Source organism: Protopterus annectens, chromosome 2.part1, assembly GCF_019279795.1.
Source record: "Protopterus annectens isolate FY-2018-M chromosome 2.part1, PAN1.0, whole genome shotgun sequence".
NCBI classification, from domain to species: Eukaryota; Metazoa; Chordata; order Ceratodontiformes; family Protopteridae; genus Protopterus; species Protopterus annectens.
In genome coordinates, this window is record NC_056729.1 from 488,766,295 (window position 1) to 488,787,586 (window position 21,292).

Genomic DNA, 21,292 nt, shown 5'->3' on the forward strand with positions numbered 1-21,292 from the left:
TGCAGATGACTGCAAACTGGGCCATAGTAGAAAACACATCTGACACAGATATCCTTCAGAAGGGTCTCACAGAAACGGATAACTGGTGCCAGAGCCATGGCCTAAAGTTAAATGCCAAAAAATGCATAGTCATACCCTTCGGGAAAAACAAGGTTGCCCCTAGCTACCAAATAGGTGGCAATCCACTGAGTACAGAAGAAGTTATCAGGGACCTGGGGACCCAGGTTGATAGTAGTCTGTCATTCGACACCCATGTAGCTAAAGTAGTTAGGAAGACCTTCTACATTGCCCACCTTATCATGAAGGGATTCTCATCTAGATCAAGGGAGGTCATAGTCTCCCTATACACATCACTCATCAGACCAATGATTGAGTACAATGCCCCATTCGGAATGTATCTGACCCGACACTTGCAGCAGCTGGAGAGGCCACAAAAGTTCCTCACCAAAAGGATAAAGGGTCTCAAACGTCTGTCCTATGCTGCCCGACTGAAAGAACTCCAGCTCTATTCAGTCGCCACCGCTTGCTCAGAGGTGACCTTTGCCTAACATACAAGGCCATGTCAAACCCAGATTTGATGAATATGCTTCACCTCAAAAATCTAGATCCGTCAGAGCCACAAGGGCGGAGACTTAAACCTCGACACGGCTATTAATAGGACGTGCTGGAGGGATAGATTCATCACCCAAAGACTCCCTATGCTGTGGAATAAAATCCCGGTATATGTGAGGCAGAGCACCTCGCTGGCCTTGTTCAAGAGAAATTTTGACCAATGGATGGGAGATCGCAGATATACCCCAGGGATTACCTCAGTATCACTGCTCAACAGAGGCACAGCAAAATAATGGGTATAGTTCCCCATACTAAAGGGGTGGCGTAAGCCACAAAACTATGGGCTAGGCTTGTAAATGCCCTCGGGCAGATAGCCTAGTATGAACCTATGAACCTATGAACCTATATCTGAATACTCTCTGCAATAACAGTACTGATAAACTGAAATAGCCTGTAGCTTCTGCACTCCTATGTTTCATTTTTCTTCCCTCCTGAATAGTATAATTAATATTCTGGAATGCTGGATATTTGACCTGTCCTCTGCTCTCATACTCGAGTGTCTGTACTGCAATGACTTTCTGCGTATCAGTCCAAACAAATTGTTTCTGAAGTATTTCCTAGTTATAAGAAAACCCTGCAACTCTACATGCCTCTTCAACCTTGATTCCCAAGCCTTGTGACGTACAAATAAAATGTATTTGTACTCTATATACTGCACATGATGTTCTTATCAGTATTCTTAACTGAAGGTTATTTTCACTGATTGAAAAGTGTATTCATTGAAACTGTATGCAAACTGTGAAGGCCTGCTTTAATGGTGCTGCATTTTTAGACTTGTGCAAGAAATAATACTGTATTTTTGTCTGTTTACATGAAACCTGACCTTATAATTGCAAATTTTGCAACTTTGTTATAGCAAAGTTTTTGTGATACCTGAAGGTTATTAAGGATGACAGTGCCATAAAGAAGGGTGGGGAAGAGATATGTAGTGGCAAGTATAACTTTAGTTGCAATGGTAATAAATTTTTTATCTCTGTAAAGCATCCCTAGTTTTTGATGAGTTGTTCTTATGTAATTGTGTACGTGTAGGTCGAATTTAAGATTATCATTCACCATCATCCCAAATAATTTACTATGAGAATTGACTTCATTGGATGTATTATCAAGAAAGAGGGCTTCAAATTTAATTTTATCATCTGAGAGGGAGTGGGAGAAAGGTGGAAGTTTTGTTTTTAGGGTTGAGCATGAGTTGTGAGTTACAAAACCATGTTTCAGTGGCTGTTAAAGCTTCCCAACTATTTTTTTTTGGAGGTGTGCCATGTTGTCAGATGTGCAGATAAGTGTAGAGTCATTTAAGTACTATATTAGGGAGGCCTGTTGTATGGATGTGTGGACAGTGCTGGTGGGTGTTGGTGAAAAGTTAGGTCACTGTTTACTTAAGTTCACAGATACTGAACAACTGGGTCACCTGTCAGTGTTGTTGTTCCCTGGAGTAGACAGCTTCCCAAAGGATACAATGATGCATTTTTGTGGATTTTGTTATCAGTCCATGATTTTGGAACCAGTACTTTATTTGGGACAAACTTTCCTGTGGGATGGCCAAGTCATCAGGGCATTCATTGACTCCTCTTAGCTTGCAGGCAACTGCAGACTGTCAGCCAGAACCCTTTGGTATCGTCTTTTACTTCAGAAGAGTAGATATTAAACAGGAGAGGTTCCAACACAGAACCCTGGGGAACTCCATTGGTGGGTGGTGTCCTTATGGAGCTAATGTCCCCTTTTTCCCCCTATTCCTTTGCCAATTGTCAGTGAGAGGTAAAGGATTATGTTGATGAACTATATATTTGGTGGACAAATACAGTATCAGTTTCAGCACTAAAAATTGCAATACCTTGCATATGGGGACCTTCAATAATCAATGCTCTCATGTTGTTAACCATAATTTATAAAGAACATATAGTTACTTTAAAGATTAAGGAGATTTGTTTGATATTCAACTTGGTTTTAGCACTGATGTGCATGTAATAGTCAAGAAATGTTTCTGCACCATAAAGGATGCTGTGGATAGTGATATGTGGATGTGAAGATGTGCTAATTCCTTTCTTTAAACCTATGGTAAGACCCCATATTGAGTGCTGTTCCAGTTTCTGCGTTTATTCTGTTAAGGAGTTAAGTAAAATGGAGGTGATACAGAAAGTTACTCTTTAGGAATATTTTATTTTAAATCGGTGACTGATGGTCTAATGCTTAAGTGCCTCAGCTTACTTTCAGCATGTTATTGTTTTTTTTTTTTTTTTTTTTTTATTTAATAGATCATCTAGTCTGGTCTTGTATGAGTTTAGAGGATGAGGTGCAGATGCTCAGGCCCTTAACAGGCATTTGGTTTGTGAACCATAATGTATGGATAAGAAATAACCTAGTATATGTTTATTGAAACATATCTTGCAAACATTAAAAAAAGCTTGTTCCAAAGTTAGCAACCAGTGTAAGGGCTATACGTACCTTAAAAGAATAAAAAAAAAAATAAATAAATGATTTGATCTTCAAGGTGCATATCTATATGGCAGGACAAATTTGGGGCTCTTGCATGACTACTCTTAGGTCCTCAGCCCATGACTAACAGTGAAATTTGTGAGGCAGGGAAGTGGCTGTTTACCACAAACAGTCATTAAAGGTTTTTTATGAATGGGTCAGTAAAGTTGCAGATTTTTCAGATAAGGAATAGTTTCATCAGACTAATATGGTTAATGCTAGCTAGAGCACCATGGCTGCCCTAGAGCCCTGCATGTTAAAAAATATAAAGTCACGGGTTTACATACTTCTCACGGATCTTCTCTGTTCTTTCCAGGTGACGATTGTGGAAAAGGCAGACAGCTCCAGTGTGTTGCCCAGCCCTCTGTCTATCAGCACAAAAAACAGAATGACATTCCTTTTTGCAAACTTAAAGGACAGAGACTTTCTGGTGCAAAGAATTTCTGACTTCCTACAACAGACTACCTCAAAAATTTACAGCGAGAGAGACATTTCTGGCAGTTACAACAATTCTGATGATGAGGTATGTGTATTGCATGTTGTGGCAGTTAACAGTATAGTGTACAGCAACTTGCTTGTTTCACTTAGTGATAACTTTCAGCCTTGTGGAAAATGGGAATGATCATGTTGACTGCTTGACCAGATCTGCATGTTTCTCAAGTTCATTTGCTTCACAGCTTAGGTGTGTATCAGAATATGAATGTTTAGATATTTGCAGCTGCCTTCTTCTACTTCCTTGATTGTCATGGTCATCAAAATGTTCTTCCACCATTATTAATGCAGACATTTCTTGTTTTTGCAGGTACCCTGCATAGGTCCTTTTCTAATGTTGCTGGGCTTTCTTTTTCTATTGTACTTCTGTAGTTTGGGCTGATGTGGGATAAGCTTTAAATTAGATATTCCTTTTTTCAGAGGCAACCCAGATTTACATAAAACAAACACCCTTCATGCATTTTGTGCATCACATAGCGGTAAACATGGACTACACAAATCACAAGGTCAGTACAGCCTACTGCAGTGTGCACCTGCAGACATGGAACCTGCTGAAACCCGACCTAGGAGCTTAAAAAATTAGGTAGACAAAAAATATCAGGGGTATTTTTTTTTCAACGAACTTGAGTAAATGCATTGTTGAACACATAAGTGAACTGCATTTCATACTTTGGGAGCTATATCCATTTTTATAGTATTTTAGACAACGAAGATTTGTAGTAGAAAATGGATAGGGTGTAAAGATGTCATATGGATTAGGATTAAGGAGACTATGAAGTCTGTGAATAGTAAAGTTATAATTAGCTGAACCTGAATTCCATAAGCTAGGCAAGTAGCTGTAATAATGTGTTCTAGAGAGAATTCCAGTGATGTGATGAGGACAGTGGTGATACATGCCTAATGCGTACAAAACTGTACTTTCTTTTAATTCCATAGTTACCAACAGTAATGAATGCATTGTATTTTAGTTGATAAAAAAGACTTGCGTCATCTACCTTACCCCATGGTACAGGCTTCACCAATGAGACATGAGCCACATGCTATTTTTTATAGCACTACAGATGTTCATGTCTATGCTTATATGTTTAACAACTATCATCAGGCTGTAAAAACAAATAGATTCACCTTCCTCCCTTCTTTCTTGCCATTAACTCTGTGTATGGGTCTCTACAGAAGCTTCATCATAATATGTACCCTTGTGTTACCTGAGCTATTTTCATTTTACCTCCAACATGTTTTATAGGGCAGTTTTAAATTTTTTTGTGCTGGGTTGAAAACTCTGTACCTACCTTCTTTACATGTAGAAAGAACCTTGCTTCTGCGGGTGACAAAGTCTCTACTTATAGTCTAATAACCAGGGTAATGGACTTGTGCACAGGGGTCTATTTCATCTGGTGACCAAATAGATATTAGTGCACACAGCATGTCAAAATATATATGCATTTACATATGTAGTCCAGATGCAGCATAAGAAAACAAATACAGAGGACAATTAATGACTGGCTTTTATTTATTTTATTTAGATTTATTAATTGGGGTAAAGTGCTGAGGCCAGCTGGACAAATTTCAGGTTCAAATGGGTATACAACAGAGATGCACAGTTTGTATACTACCAAAAGATCCAAAAACATAGTTTTAGGTTATTTTACAAGTACAAAGTCAGTACCCTTTTCACTGTCTTAATGGGATGGAGAAGTGAGAGAGAGCACAGAAAAACGAGCTAACAGTGCAATATTGAACACATGGAAGCAGGAGTTGGCAGTGAGAAAGAGGTGGGCAGGGATGGAAGGAGAAGAATGGGGATGGGCCCCATATGTTAAACAGAGGTAGGAAGAATGGGGATGGACCCCATATGTTAAACAGAGGTAGGAAGAATGGGGATGGACCCCATATGTTAAACAGAGGTAGGAAGAATGGGGACGGACCCCATATGTTAAACAGAGGTAGGAAGAATGGGGATGGGCCCCATATGTTAAACAGAGGTAGGAAGAATGGGGATGGACCCCATATGTTAAACAGTGGTAGGAAGAATGGGGATGGGCCCTGTATATTAAACAGAAGGAGGAAGAATGGGGATGGGCCCTGTATGTTAAACAGAGGGAGGAAGAATGGGGATGGGCCCTGTATGTTAAACAGTGGGAGGAAGAATGCGAAATGGGCCCTGTATAGGTTCATAGGTAGGCACTAGGCTATCTGCCCAAAGGCATTTATAAGCCTAGCCAGTTGTTAAATAGAGGGAGGAAGAATGGGGATGGGCCCTGTATGTTAGAGAGGTAGGAATACATGGGGCTAGGATCTGATTGACTGAACAATGGTAGCAATGTGATAAAATTGGTAGTGGGAAGAACTAAAGTTGGGTGGAAAGACTGTCAAATTTGTTATTTCAGTGATGGAAAGCAGTGGCATTTGGCTTCATTTGTCAAATGAAATTTCATGGATTACATGAAGTGCAAGTAATTTGTTAACTCTCTTATGTCAGGGGTTATGGATTGCCAGAGCTTTGGACGTTGGCATGAGAAGCTATGAGAGCTGTATGTTTTTCTTGCATCAGTAATGTGAAGGGGAGGAGCATGTATAGGTTGGTATCTTAGGTTATATGTTCTTTGTCTTATAATGAGTCATTTGGCAAGGTAGGGGAAGATGTTTTGTTTATGAATTTTGAATAGGAGGAGGTCCACTCCGTGTTTGATGGGAAACCAGATGACCTTTTTGAGAAGTGAGCAGTGGTATTCAGATTTTGATACAGGTTCCATGAGATGGCATGTTTTATTGGCCATAGTCTGTAGAGCACTTAGGGTTTTCCTTGGAGGCTGAAGCCACATTTGGAAAATCATACTCATGTTGAGCAAGGAGGGAGCCCTCCCCTGTGGCTACTATCCCTGCTGGGATAGAAGTTGGGAAATCTTCTATGCTCTGAATATGGTTCTATGGATTTTATGTTTTGTGTACTAGCTGTGAAGGTGGAAGCCAGAGGCCTAGGTATTTGTAAGATGTAGCTGGTTTTCAATGGATTGTTGTCCTGATCTACAATTTGTAAGTTGGCATGGATTGGTTTTACTTTTGATGAATTCCAAAAAGTATTACTTTGGTTTTGCTTGAATTAAGGAGGCGTTTTCTCTGAGAAAGACAGTAAGAGAAAGTAGTTCTTGTAGTTGAGGTTTAATGGTCCTGCAGGAAGGGTTGGATCTGTAGTATGAACATGTCATCTGCATGCATTAGGGCTATGAGATGAGTTATGTCAGAGGGCTGACGGTTGACGTATAGTGAGACTAATGGTAAAAGTACAGTAAACTTTCAGTTAACCGGAACTCAAGCAACCGGCACTCTCAAGCAACTGGAAAAAATCGAATAAATACAGTACAGTTTTCATGTGTTGCACATTGTGTTTTGCCCCACAGAAACGTACCTTATATTTTTAGAGATTTAGAGCTTTATAAAGGAAGACAGGAATAAATTGCCTCTCTCCCCAACCAGAGAACAAGTCAAACCAAACAAATAATATAGGATACAGTATTAGTCAGGCCTATTTTTAATAGTAACTCTGAAGCAACCAGAAACTACAGTTATCCGGCATCTACCAATCCCCATGGGTGTCAGTTAACTGAACTGAGCTTTGGGAACCCATTTTAGGGGAAGAGTGGCTGGATCGTGTCTTGGCTCTGAAAGATCAGTTTGAATGAAACATGATGAACCCCAGAGCAGTATCGCTGCTAATTCTGTGCTTTAACGGTTCTGTACTGAGCAATGCTTGGTCGACTGTATCATATGCTTTGCTTAGGTCTCTAAAGCTTGTACCTACCTGTTAGCTGACCTTTTTCCATAGCTGTAAGTGGGTCATCTGTTAGTAACCAGATGGATGTAACAGTGCTTCAGTTAGTTTAAAATTTGTAATTGGTTAGGATAAAGAAAATGTTGCTCAATGACATAAGTTGAGATATAAATTGCTGGTACAAGCATTGGGGCAGGAATTCAGAAACAAACTCTAGTAGTTAGTAAAAGAAACAAGCAACTTGGGCTTAGACAGCAGCTGAAGTTTGTGCAGTGACTGTAGAAATGCAAGTAATTTAAGGGCACTTTAAAAGCATAATTAACATCAAAAGCTAACGTGATACATGGAGACAGAAAAAAACAGCAAATATACTGAAGGAACAAAAGAAATTGTATGTCTGTGACTACACTAATAGATAATGCTGCAGAATAATGCAGTAGTAAGCATTGTTCCTAATGTAAAAGATTAGAATAACTTAAAATTACATAAATATAAATTAGGTAGTAGTCAGCTGTGCAGTGGGGATGGTGCAGTGATAAAAGTAAACTTGTGTAGTAGATGGAGGCACTGACTTTGTCGGTGCAAAACAGAGATGGGTCACTGACACTGTCAGTGCAAAACAGAGATGGTCACAATACTTGTGAGAAAGAGAAAATGTAAAAAAAGAAGCAGTTTCTGCAGAGTGCTGCAAAATAAAGCATGCCAATAGCAAAATTAGATGATGAGGAATGGAGAAAGCATTAACAAGAAACTTTTTAATTTGCAGCTCAGTAAAGTCCTCACAGTTCCTGATTACAGTGGGCAGGGTATTAAAGTTTTCGGGGCCAAGGTCTGAGCACATCTTTCATTGTGAATATAGATCTTCAAGTATCTTACATTCAGGGTAGATAGGAAATGCTAAAGGTGTGATGGGAAAGAGAAATGTAATTGGGAAGAAGTGGTCTGGGAATGTAATAAGTTGGCAGATTTTAAAAATTCTCTACAAAGTATTTTGTCAGAAATGTTGGAAGAGCAAATTGTTGTTACTAAGAAGAAAATTCTTTGAGCTAGGACATAGTAAAGCCTTACTGTATCTAGGCAATTGACAGCCTAAGTTTAGTGATACTGGCTGCCAAAAAAAGCAAGTAAAAGAAGGTAGTCTAAAATCTAAACTGAGTATAAGTGAAGTACTGAATATTGTAAAGGAGATAAACTGAAGGTGGGATCCTTTGAAAATGGAAAGAACAAATTCCGCAGAAGTAAATGGAATCTCTGGGAACAATACATGCAGAATGTATAAAAGGAGTGAGGTTTAAGGGATGAAAGGAAGTGAGCAGTTTATGTAATGTCTGAGTGAATAATAATTCTTTAAAAGGAAATGTGTGTACTGCATGAATGAATATTACTATAGTTTATTTTGCGTTTATATTACTGTATGTGTACATGTGTCGCTGTCTTAGTTGGGATTTAATAAAGATGTTTATATAAAGTACCTCCTTTAATTCACATTGTTTAATGCATTTTAATTTTGTTGACATTTAATCAGTTATTTTAATGATGACCCTTAGATGAGTTTCAAAATTAGTATACAAAGTATGGATAACCATTCTTGAATACTAAAGGAGGTCTGGCATTACAGTTTGCTTCCTGAAGTAACACAGTTTTGTGTACATCCTCTGGTTCCTCCTGATAAGTGACAGGTTTAGTTTTCTAGAGAGTGCAAACTGGGCATGTTTTGGAAAATTATATGTCACTTAAAGACCACATGATGGCAGGTGTTGAATGATGCTCCAGTGTTCCCAGTGTAAGAAGTAGTGCCCAGTTTCACCTGTTCCCATACAGCTGTATGATGGCCAGTGCTCAGCAATTTGTACTTTACCTGAATGAGGTCATACTGGGCAGATTTTGGGAATGCTCCACAATGCAGTGATCTGCAGCTTGATCTTGTTATCGCTAAGTTTGGGCCCTGAAGTTGAGTGGGAGAGAGGTGGGCCTACACACCATAGTAAAACCATTTTTGAAACTCATGTCAGTCATGACTTTAGTTTTTTTTAATTCAGCATAATTTTCGGAGTGATGTCTTTTGAGTTCCTGCTTTATGTGAATCTAGTTGTTGTCATAATTAGTTCGCCTGTAATGTGTTCATGATTTTCTGTGCTACTTTTTTGCATTCTGCTGTCTGGTGTATCTGTAAAATTGTTAGTCTGATAATTTATTATTTATTTATTTTTTTACAAGGTGGCTTAGAAATTCTTGCAATGTCCAAATAAAGTGGGTTTTGATCTTTCAGCATGGTCTGTGCATGGGGCCCTTAAATTATCTATGGTATGATCCCAATTATTCTCATTAGGGGTAATATATAAAGCCATGGGATGTGTTAGGCCAGTCTCTAACCAAATGGGATAGGTTAATTTGAGCACAAAAAGGGAAATTGGCTAGGTATAAAATGGCCCACAAGGGCAGCTAGCATAATACATTCATATAGAACCTATGAAATGGTAAAGCCCCAAGTGGCACATAGACTTCTGTGCAGTTGTATGTCATGTATGTGCATGTATCCTGTGTTGTAATGCCATCCCAGGCATGCTGGATTCCTGCCTCGTACCTTTTACTTGCCAGGAGGCTTTAACTACCTGTAACCCTTAATTAGATAAATTTGGTCTTGAATATGTTAAGATGGACTGATAATGGTAATAATAATAGTAATAATAATAAAGAGCACCTCTGGAGAGAGGGTTTACCTGTAATTTATCTTATTTATTTACTCACTCACTCACTTTCATACTTACATATTCCAGTAACCAAGAAGGACTGACTGAGTGGGCCCCTTTTCAAAGACAGGCTAGGGAGAAAAGTGCCAAAGTGAGACATAACAAAAGTCTTAAAACTATAAAAATAAGCAGTTGCAACTAAGTTGGTATGTATATATTTACAGTTTTCCACATGGAGAAATTAGTTACATTTAGTTGAGGGCAGATTTATACATAGTGTAATAACAGGAATAAAGTGAAACGGGTATATGCAATTTTGGGGTTTACATTAAATCAGCGAACGCTTAGAAAAGCAAATGCTGATTCATTGACCCCATGTAAGTGAAAGCTTACAATCATGAGCACTCAGAACAGCGATTTTTTTTTTTCCAGGGGAAAAAAATCGCTGTTCCAAAAAAAAAAAAAAAAAAAACAAACTTTAAAACATAAAGTGGGGGGCTTCGCCCCACCCCCCCCGATGTGGGGGCTGTGCCCCACACACACACACCCCTACCCTGAGATCACACTACAGTGATGAAAACGGCAAAAAAACGAAGGCGGACAAGCGATTTCTTTGCCAGAGAAAGAATTCACTTATATGCCGTTTCAGTATTTTGCCATTTCGCGCTTTCAAGTTCGATCAATTATTGTTTATTTATTTATTTTATTTATTGTATTTACATCTGTTTACCGGGAAAGTCTGACTGGACACAGGTCCATTTTCAGCGGAGACCTGGGGAGAAAAGCTCCACAGTACAATAGAATGCAGTACATGAGAGAACAAAATATAGAACACACAATTGATTTTAATACAGAATAGATTAGAAGTTAACAGTTTTAGACAGTACAGTAGACAGTCATTGAGGTACATAGTCAAAAACTTAAACATTTTTTTTATACCAGTATCTGGGTTTACAAGCTTTTTAGGGCAAATCTGTTTATACTTATCTGAACATGTGACACAATTAGATTTAACCTGGAGTGTAACATGAGCATAGCCAGTTAGTTAAGTAGTGGGTTTTAAGGATTTTTTGAAATGATTGAAGGAGGTGCTAGAAGTTATATGGATTGGTAGTGTGTTCCAGGTTTTGCCAATGGTGCTGGCAAAGAGTGATTTACCAGCGTTGTTTTTATGTTGGATGATAGCTATTAGGTTCTGGCTGTTAGATCGTAGGGCTCTAGTGGGAATGTGGGGCTGTATTAAATGCTGAAGTGCTGGGGTTAACTCTGGGAGGTAGTAGAGCTTGTGAGCTATAGAGAGTTGATTGAGCATATGAGGCAACTCAAGCCAGTTAAGCTGTTTTAGGGATATACAGTGGTGGGACCTGTAAGAAGCATCAGACACAAACTTGGCAATCTTATTATAGCAAGATTCCATTTTATTTAGTTTGGTTTGGCATAGATTAATCAAGACGGGAGAGGCATAGAGGAGGGTGGATAGGAGATGAGTCCTAGCTATGGTGACTTTGGTATGTTTAGTCATAAACTGTTTGTTCCTGTAGAGGAGGCCTAGCTTTTTATTAACTTTCTTGATGGTTTGTGCTATGTGGATGTCGAATTTCAGGTTATTTTTTATCTCTATGCCTAGCAGTTTAGCGTGTGTGGTTTGACTAATTTGAATGTTTTCTTTGGAGTTGATGATGAAGTTGTTGCTCAAGGGAGGAGATCTACCTGGGCCAAAGAGAATTAGTTTGTTTTTTTGTGGGTTAAGAAGAAGTTTGATTTAGTGAACCAGGTTTCTGCTAGGGTGAAGGTGTTTTAGGTTAGGGTTTGTAATTCACTTAGCGTGGGGGCGGCACATATAAGGTTGGTGTCATCAGCATATTGTACTGCTGAGGCAGTTGGTAAGGATGAAGATGTCTGGTTAGTAAATAGGGAAAACAACAGAGGGCTGAGGATAGACCCTTGAGGGACTCCTATAGTTACTGGTAGCAGGGGGGACAATTGATCTTGCCATAGGACAGCTTGCTGTCGATCCGACAAATAGCTGTTAAACCATGATACAGAAGGGGGACTTATATTTAGGGTAGATAGAGTTGCAAGAAGCGTGCTGTGGTTTACCATATCAAAGGCTTTTGATAAGTCTAAGAATATGGAAGAAGTAAATAGACCATTGTTTCCGTGGTGGTTAACTATGTTGGTAAATGATAATAATGCTGTTGTGGTGCTGTGGGACGGTCTAAAGCCATGCTGGGATATGGAGAGTAGGTTGTTGTTATGGAGGTATAAGTTGAGTATGAACTCCTCTTTCTAATATTTTGGATAACGGTGGTAAGATAGCTATAGGGCGATAGTTGGTATGTTCTAAGGAGTTACCTCCTTTGTGCAGTGGGATGATATGGGAGGTTTTCCAAGAGGCTGGTACTTTGCATTCTGACAGAGATCTATTAATGAGAATGGAGAATGGATAGGCTATAGCTTCAGCTGATATTTGAAGCAAGTCTGCTGGTAGCTTATCAGCTGCTAGAGTGGTTGGTTTAAGTTTCTTAAGGAGTTTAGAAATTGCCTTGGTGGACACTGGGTGAAGTTGAAAACTGGGGGTATTGTTTTGTGTATTGGGGTGGGTTGTGGTAGTTATTGGTGTAGGGTGGGTAGTACTATTATTTTGGACATTTGCAAGGGCCTTGACTGTTTCATTAAATAATTTATTAAATTGTGTGGGTATGTTTTAATGATTATTTGGTAGCACAGGGATTGGTGTAGTGGACTTTCCTGGTTGCAGTATACAGTTTATTGTGTTCCAGAATTTTTTGGGGTTATGAGCATATTTTTCTTGTAGGTTTTGATAGTAGTTAGATTTGTCTAGTTTGGTATGTATTTTGGCTTTGTTCCGGAGCTGTAGGTAATTTTGTCTTAAGGTAGTGGTTTTGTTTTTTTGATATTGAGACCAAGTGTTGTCTCTTTCTTTCATTATAGTTTTAGTGGGATTTGTTAGCCATGGGGCATAATTAGTTTTTATTCTAATTATTCGGGAGGGTGCATATTGGACCAGGATTTTTAGGAAGGTTGTGTTGAAGTATTCAACTGCTTTTTCTAGAGAGAATTGCTTTAGAGGAGTCCAGTTGCAGTTTTTTAGTGCATTGATGAAGTCAGTAGGTATGAAGGTGTTTGTGTTACAAACTACTCTGAGGTTAGGCTGGCTGATGGTTTGGGATTTGTTCCTAATTAGGTAGGTAGGATGATGGTCACTAAGCGTATCTGGAAGACAGCCAGATTGCTGTGTAAGATTGGGGTCATTTACCAGGATCCAGTCCAAGATGGACTGGTGATTGGATGTTTTGTCAATTCTAGTGGGGGTGGTTATAGTTTGGGTAAACCTGTGGAGGTTTATAAAGGCAGTGGGATTATGGTTGGAGCAGTTGAGCCAGTCAATATTAAAGTCTCCTAATAGTATGGTTTCATGTGGAATGGAGTTGGACATCCAATTAAGCAGGTTTGCCATTTGAGTGATATTATTGCCTGGTGGGATGTAGCCATCTGCACTAACTGTTTATTGGAGCTTATTTTTAATCTGGCAAGGATTAGTTCCACATCTTTGACATCTTGGGTGTTGTAATCTAGTTGTTCTATGGTGAGGTGGTTTTGGAATATTATTGCAACACCACCTCCCTTTTTCTATACTTTGTCTTTGCGGATAATATTGTAGCCAGGGGTGGTAATCTCATTGTCATGATGTTTTGGTTTGAGCCATGTTTCAGTTAACAAAACAATATTTGGTTTGATTAGTGCCAATAGGGGATGTAGGCCCTGGATTTTCTTAAGTTTGCTTCTAGCATTAATGTTTAGGAAGCAGAGAGATGAGGATGGTCTGTGGTATAGGAGATTTAGCTGATTTGAGTTAGGGTTGACTAGTGTTTTGGGTCCTAGATTGGGGTGGACATCTCCACTGCAAGTGAGTTTTTGGAGTAGGTGTAGATAGTTTGGTAAATTTGTGAATTATTTTAGTTTATTTTTGTGAAGAGAGAGGTTAGTTTTTATGGTTGGTTTTTTGCATGAGTAAGGGAAAGGTTGGGGTGTGTTAAGGTTGGATGAATGCATCTTCAATCATCTAATAGGGAACACAATTTTGTACAAGTACGGGATCAGTCTGCTTCAGTAGAAATGCAGTGTTATACCCACTGCAGTAATTTGTTCCTACAGTTATGTAGGGTGGTGATTATATAATAGCAGGTTAGTGACTTACTGTTAGTAGTGCAAGGCATACAAAACAAAAAGTGTGAGTTTAATAGTTTGGGTGATGCAGAGATAATGACAAAGAATCTAAGATTTAGTAGGAAAATTGTTAAAAGATCTTAAAAGTTAAGAGATGTGAGAGAATATGGAGGTTAGTGGGAAGGCGATCGATGAGTAAAAAGAGGAAAGAGTATAGAACTGTGGTCACGTTATATGAAAGAAAATGTGTGCTGTAGACATTTTACACCATGACACAGATTAGATCAGTTGCAATTTGCAGGTACAGTATTTACACCATGACACAGATTAGATCAGTTGCAATTTGCAGGTACGGTATTTTTGTTGTTTGCTATGTATTCCAAAGACATGCATATGGAGCATTTCTCCCTGGGCCTCCGCTGAAAACAGGCTCTGTGGAACCTAGTCGGACTTTCCCGGTCAACAAATGTTAAATAAAAAAAAATAAATAAATAAATGTAGGGAAGTTTGTTTCTGTATAAATGCTTTAGTGTTGTCTTTATTTCAAACTTCTGGAGTAGCAGAGTTCAACAGTGAAGACGCAAAGACTTGAGTGTAGGGAATTGTCTTAGTTGTTGCACTTGCGATTCATTAATAGTTTTTGTGAGCATAACAGTCTGGGGGTGTTGTAGGTATGATCAAGTCTGAGTAGTACTGGATATTTATTGTGTTTGTGGGCAATGTTATGAATAATCCTAAACCGAACGAATGCTAGGTGATTTGTCATTCCTAGCCAGATAAGGCTAGTTGAGAATTTGGCTGTTTTATTGTAGGTTTATTCTAGTTTATTAATTTGGAATTTGTATAAATTAATACTGGAACGCTGTTGGGAAGCAAGAGAGCTCTGCCTATGGTGGCTTCCAGCATCATCTGTTAAGTGTGGTTTGGCTTTGTTTAACATGAGCTTTTTTGCTGGTTTTTACATACTGAGTAATGTGTGTTGAAGTTTAGCTGTTGGTATTTAATAATTATTAGTGTTGTATGTATTACTTTTTCAGTAATGTGTGTTGAAGTTTAGCTGTTGGTATTTAATAATTATTAGTGTTGTATGTATTACTTTTTCAGTAATGTGTGTTGAAGTTTAGCTGTTGGTATTTAATAATTATTAGTGTTGTATGTATTACTTTTCAGTAATGTGTGTTGAAGTTTAGCTGTTGGTATTTAATAATTATTCGTGTTGTATGTATTACTTTTTCAGTAATGTGTGTTGAAGTTTAGCTGTTGGTATTTAATAATTATTAGTGTTGTATGTATTACTTTTTCAGTAATGTGTGTTGAAGTTTAGCTGTTGGTATTTAATAATTATTCGTGTTGTATGTATTACTTTTTCAGTAATGTGTGTTGAAGTTTAGCTGTTGGTATTTAATAATTATTAGTGTTGTATGCATTACCTTCTGAGTAATGTGTGTTGAAGTTTAGCTGTTGGTATTTAATAATTATTCGTGTTGTATGTATTACTTTTCAGTAATGTGTGTTGAAGTTTAGCTGTTGGTATTTAATAATTATTCGTGTTGTATGTATTACTTTTCAGTAATGTGTGTTGAAGTTTAGCTGTTGGTATTTAATAATTATTCGTGTTGTATGTATTACTTTTTCAGTAATGTGTGTTGAAGTTTAGCTGTTGGTATTTAATAATTATTCGTGTTGTATGTATTACTTTTTCAGTAATGTGTGTTAAAGTTTAGCTGTTGGTATTTAATAATTATTAGTGTTGTATGTATTACTTTTTCAGTAATGTGTGTTGAAGTTTAGCTGTTGGTATTTAATAATTATTCGTGTTGTATGTATTACTTTTTCAGTAATGTGTGTTGAAGTTTAGCTGTTGGTATTTAATAATTATTCGTGTTGTATGTATTACTTTTTCAGTAATGTGTGTTGAAGTTTAGCTGTTGGTATTTAATAATTATTCGTGTTGTATGTATTACTTTTCAGTAATGTGTGTTGAAGTTTAGCTGTTGGTATTTAATAATTATTCGTGTTGTATGTATTACTTTTTCAGTAATGTGTGTTGAAGTTTAGCTGTTGGTATTTAATAATTATTCGTGTTGTATGTATTACTTTTTCAGTAATGTGTGTTGAAGTTTAGCTGTTGGTATTTAATAATTATTCGTGTTGTATGTATTACTTTTCAGTAATGTGTGTTGAAGTTTAGCTGTTGGTATTTAATAATTATTCGTGTTGTATGTATTACTTTTTCAGTAATGTGTGTTGAAGTTTAGCTGTTGGTATTTAATAATTATTCGTGTTGTATGTATTACTTTTTCAGTAATGTGTGTTGAAGTTTAGCTGTTGGTATTTAATAATTATTCGTGTTGTATGTATTACTTTTTCAGTAATGTGTGTTGAAGTTTAGCTGTTGGTATTTAATAATTATTCGTGTTGTATGTGTTACTTTTCAGTAATGTGTGTTGAAGTTTAGCTGTTGGTATTTAATAATTATTCGTGTTGTATGTATTACTTTTCAGTAATGTGTGTTGAAGTTTAGCTGTTGGTATTTAATAATTATTCGTGTTGTATGTATTACTTTTTCAGTAATGTGTGTTGAAGTTTAGCTGTTGGTATTTAATAATTATTCGTGTTGTATGTATTACTTTTTCAGTAATGTGTGTTGAAGTTTAGCTGTTGGTATTTAATAATTATTCGTGTTGTATGTATTACTTTTTCAGTAATGTGTGTTGAAGTTTAGCTGTTGGTATTTAATAATTATTCGTGTTGTATGTATTACTTCTTCAGTAATGTGTGTTGAGGACCACATGTTGAAAGAACTAAGATGGTTTTGCAGTGATGTAGGTAGAAACAGAATGAGAATTTTTTGGGGGAGATTTCAATTTAGTTGGCTGTAATTTAGATATTTTTTGTGAAGAACCTATTGTTTGGCTGTTTGAAGATGGCTAATTATTGCTGAAATAACTACCTATCTAGTACATAGTTTCTTTGCTAATTTGTAAGGAAACTAGTATTTTCTATAATAATTTGTGCAGCTCAGAGTCGAAGCTTTACATAAGTCTAGAAAGTTTCCTTGTTTTTCTTAATTTTTTATTATATATATTTTTTTGCTTATTTACTAAGTCTGGAAAGAATCAGCAGAACAATTTTAATACTGTATCCAGGGTGAAAACCACGTTGAGTGGGAGCGAGCAAATAGTTTTCTTTATGTGACTGAAGAGCTGGGTTTGCACACATTTTTGCTTTTATTTTTGATATGGGACGTAATATGGCAGTGGGACTCTTGTCTCATGGAGGCTTCTAGGTGTCTTGAGCTTTTGACAAGTGTCATCTCTTTTTGTTTTGCATCCTTCATATCCGGGGGGGGGTATGTGAACTCTTTTTTTATTAAATAATAACTAGAAAGTTTAGTGTATGGAGGAATTGTTGTTGAAATAGTTAATAGCTAATGTTGAAATAGTAGCAGGTGTTTGATTGGAGTCCAGTTGCATAAAAGATGAAGATGAAGAAAGAGAGCTTTTGGATTTTTTGGGTTGAACGTATGTAGTTGTATGGTATGATTTATATTCACTTTAGTATGTTCCCATGTGAGAAGGGTTGGATTGTGTTCACTATTTGCGAATACTCCTGCCACTTCAGTTTATTGTAGTTCTGAAGTAAGAGTCTGATCTCTACGATACTGTCTACCTGCTAGTCTGTTAGTCCTAGGTGTGGTTAAATACCTGGATAAAGCCAAATAGATTTCTTTTCTTTGTGCTTTTATGTCAGTCCAGTCTAAGTTGGTCGTATCCAAGGAGAATGATGCCATTTTGTATGGTACTGACAAGCCAAGATAAAATGTCTTCAAATGTACTGATATTGTATGAAAAGGGGGTGTTGGAATGTGTACAACAGATGAATGTACATGGTTTGTATCAATTTACTTGAATAGTGATCTGTTGGATTTATCAGACTGGGATATTCCTGTGTTGATTTTGGGAGGTCGGTGTAATGTTAAGGTGTTTACCCAACAAACACAAAGTACAGGGTTTGATTATGGCATGGGGTAGTTGGCTAGGCTTAAAATGGCCCAAAAGGGCAGCTAGCTTAGTATTCATTTATGAACCTATTTGATTTGTGAATAGAATTGCTATACCATCTGTTGCTTTGTTTTTATGTCAGCATAACATATCAATCCAGGAGGTTGATTTTGTTGATCTGAAGTAGTAAGTTTTAGCTACGTCTCTTTTTTTTTTCTGTTGTGGGCTGTGTGCTTATTGAGAGTGGGTGCTTTACAGTGGACTTTTATGGTTGATGTAGCACAGGAATAAGGTAGAAGAGTAAATTGGAGTGGTACGGTGTGTAGACCTTTCAGTGCAGCAACAACAATTATGTTGTATGAAAGAGAGAGTGCACGACTTGTGGAGGGCGGAGTTGTAGAAGTATAAAGTTATATACTTGGCGGGGAAGTTGAGAGATGGGCTTAGAATGGTTATGAAGTAGTGTATCAGTGAGAGTTGAGTAGTAGCCAGTCAGTGCCCACATGTGTACCAGCAGCCAGACCACAAATGCCCATTACTGGTAAGGGTGAAGGGGTTAACTTAATGCAGTTATTATAACTGTGTTTATGACAAGGAAAATCTAAACAGTACTACTGAGTTGTAGAGTTAATGTAGTTGTTGTCTGTCTCCTCATACAAAATAGTATTTGTAAAACACAACAGCTACATTTGCAATAAAGCAGTAAGAAAGTATAGTGCCCATGCTACCTAGCAACTTTTAAAACATTTGAAGCAAGCTTAACTTGCCATCCAAATGATAGTGAGGTCACAGAGCTCAGAGGAACAAATGAGTCTGTGAAACATTTAAAATATTTCTAAAGTGAATATGGAGGGGCATTCAAAGTAAAGGGACATAATTCTAGGTGAATTTTTTTGTGCACTGCTAGCTGTTCAACTAAAGACCTCTTCTTTAAGGGGAGCTTTAAAATGGATGTTAGTGGTTTAGTCCTTGAATCTATGGGCTGGTGCTCTCCCCAGTAGCATTGCTAACTTTTATAATGCACACAATTCTGACTGACCTCCAGTCACATTTGATGGCAGCACTATACTTCTGAGAAAAAAAAAACACTGCGTCTTGGTTATAGTGTCTCCTCCATCTGCCTGCCCCTCTGAACTTAATCAGATCATTACTCAGCTTGCATTTTTGAACTAAAAGATTTATGTGTCCACTGTCTGTCAACACGCTCCAAATACTATCCAAGTTTTTCTTCCCTTTTAGATGTCTTTGGTTTGTGGTCCATAAAAAATAACTGCATTCTCCTTGTGGTCATACCTCCCAACCTTACTGAATTACTCGTTTTTTACCGAGTTTTGGGGTCCAAAACATGGGATGCCAGAATTTCTGAGTGGCACCCCTTAAGTTCCAAATTTCCCAGCTTTTTTTTTTTTTTTTTTTTTTTTTAATTCCCCCCATCCCCAGCTTTTTGAGCTGATGTCATCATGTGCGCAATGACGTCAGTTCTGTGAAACAGCCTGCCAGCCTGTCGGAATTGAGCTTAACTAGCTCAAACAATAACGTGCGTGCATTTCCAGCACCATCCGCAAGGAGGGAATGGAACTTAGCTGGGTAAGCTGCTGCGAGTGAGGGAATGCTGCTGCTTAGAGAGACAAGCAAGGGAATAGAGCTGGGTAAGCTGCTGAGAATGGAACAAGCCAAGCGTGTGTGCGCGAGTGTGTGTGTGTGTGCGCAAGTGTGTGTGTGTGTGTGTGTGTGTGTGTGTGTGTGTGTGTGTGTGTGTGTGTGTGTGTGTGAGAGTGAGTTTAGGTAGCTTGTTTTGTTTGAGCGTGGTCTCTTAAAGCAATCTTGTTATCTGTAACCCAGCATAGTTATAAAGGTAATTTAGAGTTACCATCTGACCGGATTTCTTAATAGGAAAAAACTCCTATTTTGATGGCTTCTCTTAGTTTGAAAGCTGTGACACGGCTATCACTCAGAATTACTCAAAATTCCCATTATCTCCAGAATTAGTGACAAATCCAGAAGTAGTCAAGAACTCTTTAAAAATATTAGTACTATCAGTTTGGGAAGCTAAACAAATAATATTTTGTGAATTAACATATGTTTTCTGAAGTAAAACAGGTCTATATGTTTGTCATTATTTATTGAAGGTTGGGTGCTGGGCTTGCAACTCGACACCGTAAAAATTCACTGCCAATCATTAGCAGACCGGAGTTCCACTGCGGCGACCCCTAACCATGAAAAGCCGAAAGACAGTTTTTTATTTATTAAGTATAATCCTCAAGTTATCCCAAAATTGCCAGTTTTAAGGGAGATTAAGAGAGCCAGCTAAATTTTAGCCAAAATCATGGATATTTGAGAGGTATGGCTAGTACGTTTTCTCAAATGGTGCATTGTTTCACTTAGATTTCATAGTTGGAGTTATGTTGTCAGAATACATGCTGACAGCTTGGAAATGCATGCAGTAATCTCTGAGGGGGTGCACGGTATAGATATTTCCACACACTTCATGAGTTTGTAGTAATGTCTGTACCATACATACCACAAGTGTCTTATCGTTTTTTTTTTTTTCAGTTTGAATTTTACATTTAGAGATCTGTGTATGACGTTTAATATATTTTAATATAAAATCCACAGGTTTTAACAATGCAGAGTTATGACTGTTTAGTTTTAAACCTCTCTTCCCTTCATCTGATCTTTAGGATATACCTGAAACTAGTGTGTGTGTGTGTGTGTGTGTGTGTATATATAAAGTGCCCCATATACCTGGTGGCTAGAGGTACTCGGGCTCAAACCCTGAACCTTGGGTAGAAGGTAACAATAGCCTAAAGTCCCTACCCACCACCACTTCCACATTTGTGCCTCATACTTTTGTTCTGTTCCTCATAAAATCTGTGGTTTTCTGCATTTTTGTGACAAATCAGTGAAGGATTGAATTCACTAAATAATGACAGGCATTTGAATTTCAGACTTCGTATTCTTCAGAAAATAAATGGTAACACAAAATCTTTTATTCTAGCAATTTTCTAAGTTTATATGATCAGTATTTGAACTCTGTCCCTGTTTTGGGAGCTGTATTCCCC

The 21,292-nt window shown here is 37.7% G+C and overlaps 1 protein-coding gene across 2 annotated transcripts in view; it reads left to right on the top strand.

Annotated features, from left to right (window-relative positions):
• The window catches only part of TBC1D9 (TBC1 domain family member 9), a 790,231-nt gene that overhangs the window by 382,797 nt on the left and 386,142 nt on the right, over window positions 1-21,292 (top strand). For both annotated transcript variants that reach the window (XM_044062283.1, XM_044062284.1), the window contains exon 7: window positions 3,401-3,607. In XM_044062283.1, the coding sequence (XP_043918218.1) occupies window positions 3,401-3,607 (207 nt within the window). The remainder of the gene's footprint in view (window positions 1-3,400; window positions 3,608-21,292) is intronic.